Source organism: Pantherophis guttatus, chromosome 3 (assembly GCF_059756535.1).
Source record: "Pantherophis guttatus breed Tessera chromosome 3, ASM5975653v1, whole genome shotgun sequence".
NCBI classification, from domain to species: Eukaryota; Metazoa; Chordata; class Lepidosauria; order Squamata; family Colubridae; genus Pantherophis; species Pantherophis guttatus.
The window spans coordinates 215,075,775-215,093,910 of record NC_142065.1 but is presented as its reverse complement, the minus strand read 5'-3'; the positions used below and the strand labels follow the sequence as shown (position 1 = coordinate 215,093,910).

The following is an 18,136-nucleotide window of genomic DNA, read 5'->3' as shown; positions in this document are numbered from 1 at the left end:
CCGAAGACAGATTTAAAACACCCCACTAATTTAAAACAGATTAAAATTTGCATTCGAAAAAGGGAAAAAATTAGGCCAGGCCCTCCTGATGGAATAAAAAGGTCTTGAGGGCACGGCGGAAGGTGCATAGATCCGGGATCCTCCGTATCTCCGGGGGGAGCTCATTCCAGATCGTAGGTGCCCCCACAGAGAAGGCTCTCCCCCTGGGGGCTGCCAGCCGACATTCAATTAGCCCTATTTAAACCGTGAAGACGGTAGGAGAGGCCGTGAGGGGTAGCGCTTCCTCTTCCCCCCCTGAGCTTTCCTGGGTGGGAGAACGAGGGAGAGGATCATAAACAGGAAGCTGCCCTGAGCCTCGGTTGAGCTTTCTTGACGTCAAGAGTCACATGTGGCCCCCTCCGTCCTCCCCCTCCTCTGCCCCATCCAGCTCACTCTGGGCCCTTCCCCGCCCTCTCAGCAATGCCCCCTCCCTTTCAGGCAGACCCCGTGTCCACAACCACACCCTGATTTGCCCCAAGGAGGAAGGGCAGTGAGCAGCAGGCAGGGGTGTGTGTGGGGGGGGTCTCCTTCTTGTGTGTGACCCCTGGTGGCCCCCGTTCCTTTTTTCTATGTTCAGTTTTATTTTATTCAAAGATTAAAATACAAAATTCAAAAGAACATTGAAACAGAGGCAACATTCAAAAGTGAATTAAAAACAAAAATTAAAAATATGGAAAGATGCGATTATTGGGAAAATTCCCAGTGAAAAAGCTAAGGAAACATTTCATGATGAAGAACCAAAGGGGGGTATTTGACCCAGGACTCAGAGATGAGGGTCGGGGGTGATTTGTGGTAAATAAGAAACCACATACTTTAGACTTTCTGCGAGGAAACAACGATAACAGACGGTTAAAAGAGCACTTTGAACTTTAACTTTGCTGTTCTTTAACCTGCTAACTATTTTTTTCTTTCATATCCATTGGGTCAAATGCAGGTAGTTCTCAGCTAAAAAGGTAAAAGGTAAAGGTTCCCCTCGCACATATGTGCTAGTCGTTCCCGACTCTAGGGGGCGGTGCTCATCTCCGTTTCAAAGCCGAAGAGCCAGCACAGTCCAAAGACGTCTCTGTGGTCATGTGGCCGGCATGACTCAACGCCAGAGGCACATGGAACGCTGTTCCCTTCCCACCAAAGGTGGTCCCTGTTTTTCTACTTGCATTTTTTACCTGCTTTCAAACTGCTAGGTTGGCAGAAGCTGGGACAAGTCACGGGAGCTCACCCCGTTACGCGGCACTGGGGATTTGAACCGCTGAACTGCCGACCTTTTGATTGACAAGCTTAGTTCCTTAGTTCTCAACTTGCAACCATTCATTTAGTGACTGAGGTTACTGCACCACTGAAAAAAGGGACTTATGACCAGTTTTCATACTTAATGACCGTTGCAGCCTTCCCATGGTCATGTGATCAAAATTCACACCCTTGGCAATGCCAGTTGCAGGGTCCTTGGTGCCACTGATCCCCTTTTGGGACCTTCTGATAAACAAACTCAACGGGGAAACAGTGACTAATTTAAGAACCCCAGTGATTCACTGAACAACGGTGGCAAGAATGGTGGTAAAATGGGGCAAAACTCACTTAACAACTGTCTCACTTAACAACAGACGTTTTGGGCTCAATTGTGATCATAAGTCAAGGACTACTTGAAGATGTTCAAACTTTCAGACCTGCTTGCAAGGGGCCAGGCTATTGTGGTGGCAATAGATCTGTCAGGGTCCCACTGGGGGCGGGGGGGTATTTTTGTCCCCTGGTGGCCCCCGTTCCTGAGGGTCAGAGGCTGCGGGGTCCGGTTGCCATGAAGGTGGCATTCTGTTGCTCCCCGTTGCCAGGCTGGCGGCTGCTGCACCCAGCTGAACCCGAGAGAGACAGGCGGTGGGTGGCCTTTGGTGCCAGCCAAGTGCCTGAGAGACACTGCTGAGCCTCTGTTGGCGCAAAGGCTGCCCTCGTGCTCTCTGCAGCTCCCCCAGGGGCCATTCGCGGGTGGGCGGCTGCCAGAGAGGGGCAGAGCAGACCCCCTGCCCATGCCACTGAGCCTCTGCTGGGTCTTCCAGATCAGAGGAAAAGGAGGCCTAGTACTTTATCCTGCTTTTGTTTGGGAGGTGGGGGGGATGGTTACCAGGGTAGCTTCAGGGCAGTGTCAACGTGCTGGGTGGGCTTTCCTGGGGTGTGACAAGGGGCTCAGGGTCCCCCCACCCTTCCCCCCAAGGGCTACCCCTTATCCTGCTGATCTGAGGGAGGTGGGGGTCCTTTCCTTGCCAGGTGTTGCCCCTCCCTCTCTGCTCACGTCTTCCTTCCTTCCTTCCTTCCTTCTTTTTCTCTTTTCCTTCTTTCCTCCCTTCCTTCTCCTCCCTCCCTCCCTCCTTCCTTCTCTTTTTTCTTTTTTCCTTCCTTTTTTCCTGCTTTTGCCCCTTCCCCTCCCTCCCTTCTTTCCTTTTTTCTTTTCCTTCTTTCCTCCCTTCCCTTTTCTTCCTTCCTTCTCCTCCCTCCCTCCTTCCTTCTCTTTTCTCTTTTCCTGCTTTTGTTCCTTCCCCTTCCCTCCCTCCCTCCCTTTCTTCCTTCCTTCCTTCCCAGAACCCCTGGGAGGATGCTTCTGAAGTCCATTCTGAGGGGCCCCCTGGCCCTCTGGTATTGCGGCTTTGTCAATTCGGAGGAGTACCTGCACCAGCAACTCCAGGAAAACAAATACTTCCCCTTCCAGGTGCAGCAGCCCAAAGGTACGGAGTTTTCCAGGGTGGGGGGGGCAGAATGGGGGTTGGGGAAGGGCCCCCGAGCCTCTCCAGGTCCTGCATACAGCCTGTGGTGAAGAAGGGCTCGGCTGGGCAACCAGGCACAGATTTGGGGGGGGGTTGATGGATACACCTGGATGGAGCCTCAGGGGCCGGGGCAATTGGCCCGTAAGGAGGACTGTGAGGAACAAAGTGTGATTGTGCAATCCGCTCGTTTTTACACTGAAGAACACACAGAAACAAATCTTAGAATGTGATGGTCGCAGGCCTTCAATGCCAAACAGGACAGTCAAGGAATCTCAAACGACAGGGAGGCCTCGGCTTACGACCACAATAGAGCCCAGCATTTCTGTTGCTAAGCGAGACAATTGTTAAACGAGTTTTGTTCCATTTTACGACCTTTCTTGCTATAGTTGTACTTCTTGCCACAGAAGGAAGGCGCATTCAGTGTGTCCACCGCCTTGAGTCATTCATAGAAACGATAAAGGCGTAACATCATAAATCAACCAACCAGCCTCTGAAGGGTTTGTCAGAAATGCAGGCAAAGCATTTATTCCGCAGTGTTTGGGGCCCAATGTTATGCAACATTTTTAAGGAAATGAGGGGGCCCCCGGAGAGGCTTTCAGGGCCACAGTCGCCTCTTCTACACCCTGAGCCTTCAGCCCCACTGCCTGGGCACTTGTGGGGTGGAAAGGTGGCATCTCTGGGAGGGCAAAGTTGGGGGAAGGTTGTTGAAAAGCAACTGGCCCAAAGCCCCAGAACAGCTGGTCTGCAACTGGACCCAAATTCAGGTTTAGAAACGAGGAGAATCAAGGAGAGACTGCAGAGTACAGGCAACTCAACTTCCGGCCACAACCGAGCCCAACGTTTCTGCTGCTAAGCGAGACAATGGTTACGTGAATTTTGCCCCATTTTATGACCTTTCTTGCCACAGTTGTTCAGTAAATCAGTCGTTAAGTTAGTCTCATGGTTGTTAAGTGAATCTGGCTTCCCCACTGACTTGGCTCATCAGAAGGTCGCAAAAGGGGATCACGTGACCTCAGGGACACTGCAGCCGTCATAAGTATGAGTCGGTTCCCAAGCGTCTGAATTTTGATCCCGTGGCCCTGGGGAGGCTGCAACGGCTGTAAGTGTAAAATACGGTCATAAGTCCCTTTTTCCAGGGCCGTTGTAAGTCGAGGACTACCTGTAGAGTAAATCTATTGGGCTAAGGTTGAAAAAAACGGTATGGCAGTCCTTATATAGAAGGCGGCAAAATGGTTTTCAACCCATTGGGTAAGTCTGGAGTTCGATGTCTATGGAGACCCTCAGTCACGCAGGTCAGGGGTCTCCAATCCCCGGTCCACAGTGCCCGTACTGGCTGTGGCCGGTTGAGAACTGGGCCGCCCCAGAGGTGGGTGACCACATGCGGCAAACCCATCCCCACTCCTCCCCCCTGCTGCCCCCTGCTGCCCCCACCTCCACAGAGTCAGGGAGGTTGGGGACCACTGACCCAGGTCCCGGTTGCCCCAAAGGTGCTTTCCCCAAAAGACCACTGGACTTTCTTGGGGTTTTTTTCTTTGAAAACGTTTCGCTTCTCCTCCAAGAAGCTTCTTCAATTCTCAAAGTTCAGCTTTCAAAGTTGAGTTCAGCTGCTTGGCTGGGAAGTGAAATGTTTTCAAGGAGACCAGCGAGAAAGTCCAGTTGCCTTTGGGAAAAGCACCTCTGGCTTACAGCTCAGGGCCTCAGGCGAATCCAGAAAATGGGCTCATTTAGTAACCGAGTGCAGCTGTTCCTGCAGCTGGTTGTGGTTTGGAGAAAGAAAGCAGCCAGGAGATCCCACCGTTTGGTGCTGGCACAGGTGAGCTTCTCCATATGGAGAGCCAGAAATGGCAGTGGAAGAATGCCTGTCCGAGGAGACCTTTGGGGAGGGGGGCCAAAACTGGACTTCCTTTGTTTTTCCTTGAAGACGTTTCACTTCTCATCCCAGAAGCTTCTTCAGTTCTGCCTGAATGGTGGGGAATGGGAGGACTTACAGTCCTTGCAGACAGCTGGTCATTAGTACACTTTCTGAGAGTCCTCCTTCCACTCACACACGCAGCCACCATTCAGTCAGAACTGAAGAAGCTTCTTGGCTAAGAAGTGAAACATCTTCAAAGAAAAACCAAGAAAGTCCCGTTGCCGTTTGGAAAATGCACTTTTGGGACAAGACAACCGTGTCCTGGAGGATGGAGAATCTCCATGGGCATTTAGGGAAGGAGGCTGTGGCCAGTGGCCGGGATGTGACGCTGATCTCCAGCACGGGAAATGGCAGAGCTCTCTGGCTCAGGATGCGCATGCCAGAGCCACAGAGGGGCTTCTTGCAGTGGTGAAATTCCAATTTTTTTACTACCGCTTCTGTGGGCGTGGCTTGGTGGGCGTGGCAGGGGAAGGATATTACAAAATCTCCATTCCCACCCCACTCTGGGGCCAGCCAGAGGTGGTATTTGCTGATTCTCCGAACTACTCAAAATTTCCACTACTGGTTCTCCAGAACCTGTTAGAACCTGCCGGATTTCAGCCCCGGCTTCTTGGCAAGTCCAAATGTGGGACTCCGTGGCCTTTCTGGCTCTTGAAGCTGCTGGCCATGTGGGTGGGTCAGCATCCGAGATCAGGCGATCCATCCGTTGCCCAGAAGAGATGGGGAGGCCTTTTAATCTTGTGCTCAGAGAGGAGAGAGACTTTGAATTGCACAGGAGACTTTGTGAGTTTTGAAGGCCTGGCCTGGGGGTGGGAGGGGGCGGCTCTGGGGCGAAGACCCTCCACAGGCCCCTCCTGGCAGGAGCCGAGGGCCGCCCTGACTGTGCGTCCTTCCCGCAGTGTTTGTGATGGAGTATTACAAGGACACTGTCTGGAAAGGCCTGCTCTGCTTTGTCATCTCTGTCGTTGCCAGCATCTTCTACTTCAAAATGTCTGCGGTGAGTCCTCCTCGTTGCTCTGACTCGGGACCCCCAGGACTCCCCTCGCTCCACCTCTAGTCCGATCCTTTGGGGGCTGCGTTGCTCCCCAGCCGCTCCTGGCCTTAGGGGCCGTTTGGGGGCCAGGCAAGAGGGCCCAGAGTTAGAGAGCCTGGGAGTTGCTGGCCAAAACCTCTGGAGGGACCCAGCTGTTGGGGCAGGCAGCCTCTGCCTTGGATTGCAGCTCTGCGGCCATCGCCCCCCAACCCAGCCCCCCCTCCCTGAGTGCGGGGTGCCCCACTTGCGAATCATGCTCAGGACACAGTGCAGTAACCCAGGCAAGTCCCTGTTCCCAGCCCATTTTCCAGCTGAGGAACTTAAAACAAAGAAGGAGAGATTCATCCACTGGGTTCCTTGCTGCTCCCGGAGTTTGGTGGTTTTCTTCCAGACCTTCCATGGCCCAAACCTAGGTAGCATGGTCAGTGCTGGAAGGGGGGGGGTTCATGGGCTGGTGGAGGAGGAGGAGGAGGAAAAGGATTGTGGTGCTCTCTGAGCTGGGTAGTTTTCTTGCAGACTTTTCATGACCCAACTAGGGAACAACATCAGTGCTAGAAGAGAGTGGGGTTTGCAGAGAGGAGGAGGAAGGGGGGGAGGAGGAAGAAAAGGACTGTGGGGTCCTGGGTGCTCTCTGAACTGGATGGTTTTCTTGCAGACATTTCGTGACCCAACTGGGGAACATCAGCTGTGCTAGCAGTAGTGGGGATTGCAGAGTTGAGAAAGAGGAGGAGGATTTGCAGGGTCCCATGGCTTCCCAGCTTTCCCTGCCTCCCTGCTGGGGACCAAGGCAACCCCCCCCCACTCCCAGGAAACCCCCCGGGTGCCCCCCGTTTCTTCCCGAGCTCCTTCCAGCGGGGGTTCCTCCAAGGGAGCGAGCAGGGCCCCCTCTCCTCCTGAGCCCGGCCCCTCCCTTCCCCCCTTGCAGGCCTACCAGGACCTCTCCGCTTTCTTCATCTTCAGCCTGGTGGCCAGCCTCTGGGTCCTGGTCAGCAACCTCTGCAAGCGGCGGCTGATCATCAACCACATCCGGGAGTACTACCAGTTCTACATCCGGGGCATCCTTTGGCACGAGGGGCCCCTGCACCAGATCTACGTCCGGCTGGTCGGCCAGCGAGACGGTACCCCCCGGGGCCCTTGCTCCTCCTCTCCCTCTCCCTCTCCCAGTCAGTCCTGGACTTACGACCACAATGGAGCCCAACATTTCTGTCGCTAAGTGACAGAATCCCCACAAATGGGGATCGTGTGATCCTGGGACACAGCGACTGTCATAAATACGAGTCAGTTGCCAAGCGTCTGAATTTTGATCATGTGACCATGCAACAGCTGTGTGAAAAGTGGTCAAAGGTCTCTCTTTCAGTGCCCTTGTAACTTTGAATGGTCGCTAAATCAACTACAGGTAGTCCTCGACTTACAACCACAATTGAGCCCAACATTTCTGCCGCTAAGCGAGACACTTGCTAAATGAGTCAACTGTGGTTGTTAAGTTAGTACTGAGGTGGTTAAGCGAGTCTGGCTCCCCCGTTGATTTCACTTGTCTGAAGGTTGCAAAGCAGGTCCTCAGCCTATGCGACCGTCATAAATATGAGTTGGTTGTCAAGTGCCTGGATTTTGAGCCTGTGGGGAAGGCTGGGACGATCGCAGCTGTGAAAAACGGTCATGAGTTACTTTTTTCAGTGCTCTTGTCACTAAATGAACCGTTCCAAGTGAAGGACTGCCTGTAGCTTGCTTGCCAGCTGTGCAGCCGATCCAGTCAATCCAAGCCCCTTCGGAGCCCGATCCCTGCGGTGGGTCGAGCCCTGAGGGACGGAACGGCCACCCTGGGCTCCTCAGCTGAATGGACAGGGGCCCCACCAGGCTCAGGCAAGAGAGGAGACCCCAAGCCCCCCCTCCGTCCTCCTCAAAGACCCCTCCTCTGGCCATTCCCCCCCCCCGCTCCTTGCCCTGCCCCCTTTGCGGGCCCCCTCCTAGGGCGAGGCACTTTTCTGAAACTCCCCTGGGACATCGCCCTTTCCCACCCAAACCAGACGTTTCTTCCCCCCCTTGGCTTCCTTCTGGGTCAGGAGTTGAGCGGCTCCTGGCAGGAAATGACCACTGGCCTCCAAGTTGCTTAGCAAAGGTCTGGCCGATGCCTCCAACCTCCCCCAAAGGTCAACACTAGAAAGAGAGGAAGTTTTTGGGGAATCTAAGGCACCACAACTAAGGAGATGTTGTGGGCCTGCAATACTGAGGACCAACACATGAGTTTGTTTATGGTGGGCTCAACTGGGCACTGAGAGACCAAGTACACGTTATAAGCTTTGTTAGTTGTTGGTTGGTTTCTTCACTTATGGGTGATTTAATCCAGGACTCTTCAAGTTTGGCAACTTTGAGGCTTGTGGACTTGAAGTCCACAAGCCTTAAAGTTTAAAACCCCCAGTTTAGCACATTGCAGCAACCCAGGACTTCCGATTAGCCTGTAATTGTCTAAACCTGGAAAATGAATTAACTCAGAAACCAGAGTAAGTCACTAGCATGGATGAACTGAAGCAGTTCGTTGACCAAAGCATAGCAACCGGACTCACAAGCTACATTAAGTCATAAATCCCAACCACCAGTGGCTTTGGGGTTGTGTGAATCAGTCCAATCCAGAAGCATCATGGGGGGAGATCTACTTTTAGTCTCTCCATGGTTTCAACCATGGCTGAAAGTTATTCCAACTATCATTAAGCTGCCACATCTGCGGTCAGTGAAAGGAGATTTGAGGCCTTCAACCAAGGGGTGGCTGAGAAGACCTTTGCCGTAAAGCATGAAACCATCTGTTGAAGGTCCAGGGCCATCATCTGGTGTTGTCCTCTTCCAGCCCATGGACAGCTTTTCTACAGCCTCATCATCAACGGGTACCGCCTCGAAGTCCTCACCCTGGTGCACTTAACCAAGAACCATGAGGTGAGAGCTGGGGAGAAGGAGGAGGCTGTTCCATGGGGCAGCAAGAGGGTGAAGGCAAATGGCTGGAAGTCCATCTCCTCCCCAATCCTCCCAGCATCTGGCAAGCTGGCCTCACCCCATCCTGAAGGCTGCCCCATTTTGGGTTGTGGAAATGTGCCAAAACAATCTTCCTCCATCTGGGCATCCATCCATCCATCCATCCATCCATTTTTTTATCATCTATCATCTATCACCTATCACCTATCTCTATGTCTATCATCTGTCTATCTATCTGTCTATCTATCTATCTATCTATCTATCTATCTATCTATCTATCTATCTATCTATCATCTATCTATCTATCATCTATTTCTATTATCTATATTTCTGTATCTTTCTCTATATCTATATATATATCTATTATATACATCTCTCTCTCATTTCTCTCACCTATTTCTCTCTTATCTATCTATCTATCTATCTATCTATCTATCTATCTATCTATCTATCATCTATTTCTCTCTCTCTCTTTCTATTATCATGTCTGTCTGTCTGTCTATTGATAAAATTTATTGCCGCCCACCTCATATCTAACGACTCTGGGGGCTTGTAACATAAAAACTCTGAAAACGTCAAAATCATCCATTATAAAACACAGCAGATAAAAATATTAATAGATGTTCTTAGCTGGTTGAACCACAACTCCCATGCTCCCCAGCCAGCAGGGCTTGTGGGATGTGAGTGATAGGGATTATGTTTAGGACAGGGTCAAGTAGATTGCCAAACTTCCCCCCCCCCACCTCTGCAACATTCTGCTGCTCCTCCATCCTGAGATTTGCTTCTCCCCCCCCCGTCTTTTGCTCCAGTTGGAAAGACCCTCCCCCCCCAGCCTGCAGCCCCCTGGGAGGAGGTGGCTTATCATCCTTGGGCCAGCCTGGCCCTGGCAATTCCAAGGGAAGACGAGGGACATTAACTGAGCATCTAGCTTTCTATGATTGGTCTGTGCATCCACCCAGAGAGAGAGAGAATCCTTTCCTGCCCAGCTGAGGAAGCCCCCACCCTTCCATGGGGCCCTGAGCGCCTCACGAGGGAGGAGAACAGCCCCTTACCCCTCAGCTTTGCCCCCACCCCATTGCCCCTGCCTGGCCATGCTTTTCCCAAGAGACTTTAGGGTGGCAGAAGCAGGCTGCAGACGGACAAATGAGCCTCCATCTGGCTCTGCCTGTCTTGCTGGCCTGGGGATCTGCCATTCTGCCACCCTCCCTGCACACTCCAAATCTCAGCACCGCATCCTTCTGGAAGAGGCCCATGAAAACTGTAGTCCAAGCATGCCAGTAAGCACAGGGGAAGGGGCAACCCAACTCGTATGGCCCACCTGCTGCAGGGATCAGGGTGCCTGCCTGTGGACGGGCCGAGGACCCTGAACCCAAAAGAAGCTGCCCAAAGAGGGAAGAGGATGTAGAGAGGAGGGGCTGGAGTAGGACCCCTCCCCGTGTCTGGCCTTATGCTGGAGAGCGATGGTAGCGCAGTGGTTAGAATGCAGTACTGCAGGCTAATTCTACTCACTGCCAGGAGTTTGATCCTGACCGGCTCAAGCTTGACTCAGCCTTCCGCCCTTCTGTGGTGGGTAAAATGTAAGACCCAGATTGTTGGGGGGCAAGAGGCTGACTCTGTAAACCGCTTAGGGAGGGCTGGAAAAGCACTACATGACAGACTGTATATAAAGTCTAAGGGCGATTGCTGCAGCTCGGCTCCGACTTCTTTCTCTCCCCCACAAACAGCTGGTCGACAGCCTTGGGCGCCGCATCGCCCGTTACCTGAACCTCAACTATTTTGACAGTGAGGACCTCTCCACGCTCCACGTCATCCGCCATTTCCCCCCCGAGTTGGATGAAGACGAAGACGAAGACGATTCACTGGTTGTGTAACACATGTAAGAGCGTCTGCCAATTAAAAGGTCCCGAAATGAAAGGCTCCAAACCTTGATGGGGATGGTTACAGGATTCTTTATCGGTGCAGACTGACATCCGCACCGGGGCTGACAGTGGCAAGAAGAGCCCCGGCCTCCCTGTTGAGGCGGGGCCCCTCTGGTCACCTGCATCCCAATGGGTCCAGCCCCAGATCTTGGCAGATGGGGACAACGGGCCCTCTCCAACAGAACGGCATTTAACGTGGAGCAAAGCAAGGTAGAAGAAAAGCCAAAGGTACAAGTGCAGATTAGGCAGCACCTGGCTCAAAAACAGTAGGTGCGAGATGGAGCTTGGAGTCCCAGTGGCCGAGCCTTTAAATATGAGCCAGCCGTGTGCGGTGGCAGCCAAACAGGCCAATGCGGTCCTGAGTTGTATAAACAGAGGCATAGAATCGAAATCATTAGTACTGCTTTATAAAACCTTAGTAAGTTTTGGTCACTACACTACAAAAAAGATGTTGAGTGCAAAGAGTAGCAAATAGGATGATGAAGGGCCTGCAGACAAAAACACGTGAAGAACGGTTGCAGGATTTGGGTTTGGCTGATCTAGAGAAAAGGACGGGCTATGATGGTGAACCTATGGCTCAGGACCGGGGCCTTCGGCTGATGCTGCGCAATGCCAGGTCCGTGGTAAATAAGGCCCCCCTCATCTACGATCTTATACAGGAGGGGGGAGCGGACCTGGCGGGTATTACGGAGACCTGGCTGGGCCCGGAGGGAGGGGTCCCTCTGGTTGAGATGTGCCCATCAGGCTTCAGAGCATTCCATCAGCCGAGGGCCCGGGGCGTGGGGGGGGGTGATGGCGGTTATTATTAAAGAAGGTCTTGGTCCGAGGGAGACCACTGTGCCACAGATTGCCGGGTGTGAGTCCCTCTTTGTGAAGTGGGGTCAGAGGGTTCAGATGGGCTTGTTGCTAACGTACCTGGCTCCCTGCCGCGTGGCAACGGCCCTACCTGAGCTACTCGACGTGATAGCCGCGGTGGCAGTTGATACACCCAGGCTTATGGTCAGGGGTGATTTCAACCTGCCATCCGTTGGTGAAACGTCTGAGATGGCCCGGGAGTTCATGGCTTCCATGACGGCCAGTTAGTTCATGGCCCCACTCACAGGGGGGGACACACTCTGGACCTGATTTTTGTCTCTGGCCAGTGGTTGGGTGGTCTTCTTATAGGGGATATAGAGATGGAACCCTTGTCATGGACAGATCACTCGCTCCTTCGCCTGGACCTTCGAACCGCTACACCCCGCCGCAGAGAGGCGGAACCAATAAGGTGAGTCCGCCCCAGGCGCCTGATGGATCCTGATAGGTTCCAGACGGAGCTTGGGCCATTTCCTGAGGATCTGGCACACGACTCAGCCGAAGACCTGGTAGCTGCCTGGGATCGGGTGGCTGGTGGGGCTTTAGATCAAGTCATGCCTTTGCGGCCTCTGACCCGGTGCCGATCCCATGTGGCTCCATGGTTTACCGAGGAGCTGAGGGAGATGAAGCGCCGGAAAAGACGCCTGGAGAGCGGTTGGAGGGCCAGTCTCGCTGAATCTGACTGTCGCATATTAAGACCTACCCAGTGGCAATAAAGGCGGCAAAGTTTAATTACTTTTCCGCTCTTATTGCGTCATCAGATAATCGTCCGGCCGCCCTGTTCAGGGTGAGCCGCTCCCTGCTACATCCAGGAGTGCAGAAGGACCCCCTGGAAGGCAGGGCTGAGGATTTCGGACAGTATCTGTATGACAAAATCGCACAGATTCGGGGGGATTTGGACTCTGACTGGGTAGATTCGGGCAGGGTGGCGAGGAATAGTTTTGAGAATTTAACTGGGAAGAGTTTGACTCTGTGACCCCTGATGACGTGGACAGGACTTTGGGGAGACTTAGTGCGGCCACATGTTTGTTGGACCTGTGTCCCTCCTGGTTAGTACTGGCTTCCCGGGAGGTTACACGAGGCTGGCTCCAGGGAATTATCAACGCTTTGTTGAGTGAGGGTTACTTCCCCACGGCCTTGAAAGAGGCGTGGTGAGGCCCCTCCTCAAGAAGCCTTCCCTGGACCCGGCAGTATTAGCCAACTACCGTCCCATCTCCAACCTTCGCTTTGTGGTGAAGGTTGTTGAGAGTGTGGTCGCACAACAGTTTCCACAATACCTGGAGGAAACGTCTTATCTGGATCCATTCCAGTCGAGTTTCAGGCCCGGGTACAGCACGGAAATGACATTGGTCGCATTGGTAGATGATCTCTGGAGGGCTCGGGACAGGGGTTGCTCCTCTGTTCTGGTCCTGTTAGACCTCTCAGCGGCTTTTGATACCATCGACCATGGTATCATGCTGCACCGGTTGGAAGAGTTGGGGATGGGGGGCACCGTGTTACGGTGGTTCTCCTCCTTTCTCTTGGACTGGTCGCAGTTTGTGTTGGCAGGGGGGCAGAGGTCGACCTCGAGACACCTCATATGTGGAGTGCCTCAGGGGTCGGTCCTCTCGCCCCTTTTGTTCAACATCTATGTGAAGCCGCTGGGTGAGATCATCCGTGGCTTCGGGGTGAAGTACCACCAGTACGCTGATGACACCCAGCTGTACATCTCCACCCCGGGCCACCCCAATGATGCCCTTGAAGTGATGTCCCAGTGCCTGGAGGCCGTGCAGATCTGGATGGAGAGGAACAGGCTCAGGCTCAAACCATCCAAGACTGAGTGGCTGTGGTTCCCGGCATCCCGATATAGTCAGTTAACACCATCACTGACTATTGGGGGCGAGTCTTTGGCCCCCACGGAGAGGGCTCACAATTTGGGCGTCCTCCTGGATACACAGCTGTCCTTGGAGGAACATCTGATGGCTGTAGCCAGGGGGACCTTTTATCAGGTTCGCCTGATCCGCCAGTTGCGGCCCTTCCTAGATCGGGATTCCTTGTGCACAGTCACTCATGCCCTCGTCACCTCTCGCCTGGACTACTGCAATGCTCTCTACATGGGGCTCCCCTTGAAGAGCACCCGGAGGCTCCAACTGGTCCAGAATGCGGCCGCGCGGGTAGTTACGGGAGCCACATGGCGCTCCCACATAACACCTCTCCTGCGTGAGCTGCACTGGCTTTCAGTGGTCTTCCGGGTGCGCTTCAAGGTGTTGGTTACCACCTTTAAAGCGCTCCATGGCATAGGACCTGGATAGCTTCGAGACCGCCTGCTGCTACCGACGACCTCCCATTGACCCGTGCGCTCCCACAGAGAGGGCCTCCTCAGGGTGCCATCGGCCAAGCAATGTAGACTGGTGGCCCCCAGGGGGAGGGCCTTTTCTGTGGGGGCACCTGCCCTCTGGAATCAGCTGCCCCCAGAGATACAAAGAATCCAAGACCTCGGTGCCTTCCGCCGTGCCCTTAAAACCTTTCTTTTTCAGCAAGCCGGGCTGGCTTAACACTTTTTAAAATGTTTTTAATAGGTTTGTTATTGTTTTTTAACTATGGGGCCAAACGCATATATATCTTTTTAACTGTATTTTAATGTTTGTATTTATGTTTTTACTTTGGCTGTGCACCGCCCTGAGTCCTTCGGGAGAAAGGCGGTATATAAATCTGATAATAAATAAATAAATAAATGTGCCACAGGTGGCATCCAGAGCCATATCTGTGGGCACGCTGTTGGATGCTTATCCTACGGTTGGGTAGATAATATATAGAAAACTATGTTCTGTAACTTTAACTGCTACAAAGATGACTAACTGGCTGTGCTAAGCAGACATATAAAGGAAGGCAGGAAGTTCATTCACTTCTGCTTCTGCTCTTGCTCCTGCTCCTAGAGCGTTGCCATAGCTCAGCTCCAGCACGCATGCACACACCAGCCACCTGATTTTTGGGCCTCCAGGGCCTCCGGAAGTCGGGAAACAGGCCGTTTCCGGCCTCTGGGGGGCCTCCGGGGTGGTGGTGGGGGAGGCCGTTTTCACCCTCCCAGGCTCCAAAAAAGCCTCTGGAGCCTGGGGAGGGCAAAAAAATGGGCCCACCGGTAACCTTTTTGCCAGTGTGTGCCAAAAGCGAGTGGAATCCGGGGGGGGGGGTTTGTCACGTGCACATGTGCGGGGGGTGGGGGGCATTGAATTATGGGTGTGGGCTCCCCCCGCTTTTGGCATGCGATGGCAAAAAGGTTAGCCATCACTGGATCAGGGGCACATGATAGCAGTAGTCCAGTATTTGAGGGGCTGCCACAAAGAGGAGGGCTCAACTTATTGTCCAAAGCCCCTGAGGGCAGGACAGGATGCAACGGATGGAAACTAATCAAGGAGAGAAGCAACGTGGGATTAAAGAGGAATTTCCTACCAGTGAGGACAGTTAAGTAGTGGAACGGCTGGCCTTGGAGGTGCCTCATCATTGGAGGTTTTTAAGAAGAGACTGACAGCCACCTGCCTGGAATGGTACGGGGTCTCCTGCTTGAGTAGAGGGTTGGTCTAGAAGACCTCCAAGGTCCCTTCTGATTGACTGACTGACTGAAACCTACAGGCTGGCTCTGGGGCCTCAGCAGCACCTGGTGCCTCTCTTGAGCCTGAAGCTGTCCTTGCAGACAACGGCCTCTGCTGGAAGAGGCTGGGAGCAGGAAAAGTCATGTGGGGAGGGGCTCTCTGCAGTGCCTGGGGGGGGGCGGCCCAAAAGGGAGGACAGTGCAAGAGCTGCTCAACCCATTTCTACATCAGGGACCATCCTGGACAGAAAAGCCAGGGGGATGGGAGGTGCCAGCAAAAGTTCCCGGCTGTGCCAACGGAGATGGCCTTGGAAAGTGGCACAACCAGCTCAGGATCCCGGGCAGGACGGGACCTTCCGGCACCCAACGACGCTATTCCTCCTGCTGCTTCTTGTCCTGGCTCCCGCGACCACCCACCCACAGGCGCCCAGCGACGCAGCCCAGGGGGCAGCCCGAGCCGGTTCCGCGCGCGGCCAATAGGTGGCGCTGCTGGCTCGCCTCCGCTGGGCATCGCAGCCCACGCAGCTGAAGCTCCCGGGGCGGCCGCGGGGGGAGCGGCGTTTCCACGCAGCGCTTGGCCTTCCTCCTCGCAGGGAGCGGAGCGCAGCAAGCCCCGAGCCCGTCCGCCGCTGCTTTCTGGGCTTCCACCGCAGGGCCGGCTCGGCTGCTTCTCCGCGAGATTTGCGTGGCTGGTGGGGCTATTCCTGAAACCTGCATATCTCGACCCCGCGAGCCCCGGGGGGGGGCGGGGGGCAGGGCCATTTGGCGGGGGGTCCTTCCCGGCTCAAGGGAAGCAGCATCCAAACGGGGCGGGGAGGGCTCGGGGCCTCCTGCTTCTGGCGCCCCTTCCCATTTCGAGCAGGGGGCGGCTTCTCCCTCCCCCCGTGAGCAGCGCCGGGGCGAGGTTCGCCAGGGAAGCGCACGTCACTCTTTGCTCCAGCCTACCTCGCAGGGTTGTTGCTCAAAGTTCACTTTCCCTACCGAAGGAGCTGCTGGTGGAGCGAGGGGAGAATGATGGTCCGGGAGGGGATAATCGGGGTGGCTCCCACGGCAGTTACCCGCCCCCCCAGCCTGGGCTTCCCCGGGCGCCTTCCAGAAGTGGGGGGGGGCCGGCAGCCCCCTCCTCCCGTGGCGACAGGGGCTTCCAGGAATGGGGCGAGGGGAGCCCCCCGGCCGGGCTCTGCGCGATGGCGGCCAGGCTGAGCGGCACGTTTCGGGCAAAACTTTCCTCGGATCTAGGCGGCCCTTTGGATCGCAACCAAACTGGCTCTGCCGGCCCGAGGCCCTCTTAGTTCGGGGAGGATGCCGTGCAGAGCCCGGCCTGAGCGGCGGCCTGTTGCATTCGCCCGCCTGGCGGAGTCTGAGCGCGTGCGAGAGAGCTGGGGGGGGGGCGCCTCCCTCCCCTTCGGACCAGACCCCCCCGTCAGTCCCCAGCCAATGCAGCGCTTCCTCCGACGGGCTCTGGAGCGAACAATGGAGCCCCGCAGCCCAAAGCGGCTCTCCCGGGGGAAGTGGGGGGGGGGCGAGTGCGGGGCGTCCCTGGGGGCGCTGCGCTCTTTCTTTCTTCACCGCTTCATTTGTTGGCGGCTGGGGAGGGGCGCGGGGCTGAGGGAGCCCTCTGGGTCCTAGCGCCGGCTGACAACCCCAGCAGCGTGTCCTTGACCGAGGCTTTTGCGCAGAATGGGCATTGTAGTCAGGAGCCCAGGAGCGGGAGGTAGAGCCCGGTTTGCTAGCCCGGAAGCCTTTCGGCGGGGGCCCCTCGTCAACTCCAGGCGACCCAGGAGCCCATAAGACTCGGGGCCCTGGGGGTGGGCAGCGGGTCAGGATGGCCCATGCCAGAAGTAGCAGGGAAGTGGCGGGGGGGGGGGTTGGTTTGGCTCACAAGCAGCATTTCAGATTCAAATCCCAACCCCCCCCAATGCAGGCTGGTTCTACTGGAACTGGGCACCCCCGGGGGCCCATTCAGGCGGGGCCATGACTGGCCGTTCAAGGACGTCAGAGCGCCCCTTACACACGCGCCCCCTCCCCATTCTTGCCGGAAGATGCAGCCGGCAGAATCTGAAGAGGGGCTGCCAATACTTGGCCTTTCCCGCCCCCTTTCTCCTGGGGGGGGGTGCGGCGGGGAGGAGGCGCTGCCCAGGGAGGAGCGGCTGGCAGTGGGAGCTCCTCTCTGGCCGATCTTGCAAGGGGCGCCAGGGGCAGCTTCCTCAGCTGCTGTGGGCAGGGCCCCTGTCCTTGAGGCTGGGGCTTTGGGGAGGGGTGGCTCCTGCTGCAGGGACAGAGTGAAAGCAGCCCCCCCTCCTTGCAAAAGACTCTGTGGGGCTCCGCTGCCTTTCCTGAATCTGGAGCACAGAAGAGCTGAAATGCACCAATGCGCCTCGGTGCTTCGCTTCTTAATTGTGGCACACTGCTGACTTCATCAGATGCAGGAAGAAAGCACTGCAGTTTCCTCTCTCTGCAGTTTCCTCTCTTGCCTATTTAGATTTATTTATGCATCATATCGATATTTATCTAGCATGATATTTCTAGACCGTCCCAATTAAAAAAGGCGGGGAACCCTTCCCTGCATTACTGAGGGAAGCAGAAAGAAATAGAAGCCATCAGGTTACAACTTCATAGAATAATGGAATCAAGAATCCTGCGCTGAGGCTTCTGGGCGCCCTCATTGCAAAGTCAAATCCACATAAAACGGGTTATGAGCCCGTCTGGAACTCAAGAAGGATCCTGAAACAGAGCTGATCTCGAGGAGGGGGAGGGGGTTCACGGTGGGGGAGGGCTATTCCCAAGGAGGCCTGTCTTCCGGACCCCTTTCCTCCCAATACAATTAAGGCACTTTCTGTTTTGGAAAAAAAACCCTCACTTTGCATAGGTGTTCCTGATCTTTGGTTTAGCACAGGGGTATCAAACTCAAGGCCCACAGGACAGATACGGCCTGCTGGGTGCTTAGATCTGGCTCACGTGGCCACCCTGGAAACAGCGAAGGACCGGCCCCTGGCACCTCTGCCAGCAAAAATGCACTCCCAACCTCCGTTTCCAGTTGGTCTCCTGCAACCCTCTGCCAATGAAAACGGAGCTTATCCACAGGCACTTGCATGCTTTCAGACG

At 54.9% G+C, this 18,136-nt stretch overlaps 1 protein-coding gene across 4 annotated transcripts; it reads left to right on the top strand.

Moving 5' to 3' along the window:
• The first annotated feature begins 1,828 nt into the window (after nucleotides 1–1,828).
• CATSPERQ (catsper channel auxiliary subunit theta) lies at nucleotides 1,829–10,606 on the top strand. Of its 4 annotated transcripts, none has more exons than XM_034420049.3 (6): nucleotides 1,831–1,905; nucleotides 2,605–2,747; nucleotides 5,598–5,695; nucleotides 6,657–6,849; nucleotides 8,571–8,656; nucleotides 10,417–10,606. In XM_034420049.3, the coding sequence occupies exons 2-6, from the start codon at nucleotides 2,618–2,620 to the stop codon at nucleotides 10,561–10,563; spliced, it is 654 nt and encodes a 217-aa protein (XP_034275940.1). In that variant the 5' UTR covers nucleotides 1,831–1,905; nucleotides 2,605–2,617; the 3' UTR covers nucleotides 10,564–10,606. The 4 variants fall into 4 exon arrangements, with proteins under 4 accessions (XP_087747602.1, XP_034275940.1, XP_034275941.1 ...); XM_034420050.3 differs by having other exon boundaries at nucleotides 1,881–2,105; XM_087891475.1 differs by lacking the exon at nucleotides 1,831–1,905 and adding an exon at nucleotides 1,971–2,013.
• Nucleotides 10,607–18,136: the final 7,530 nt, after the last annotated feature.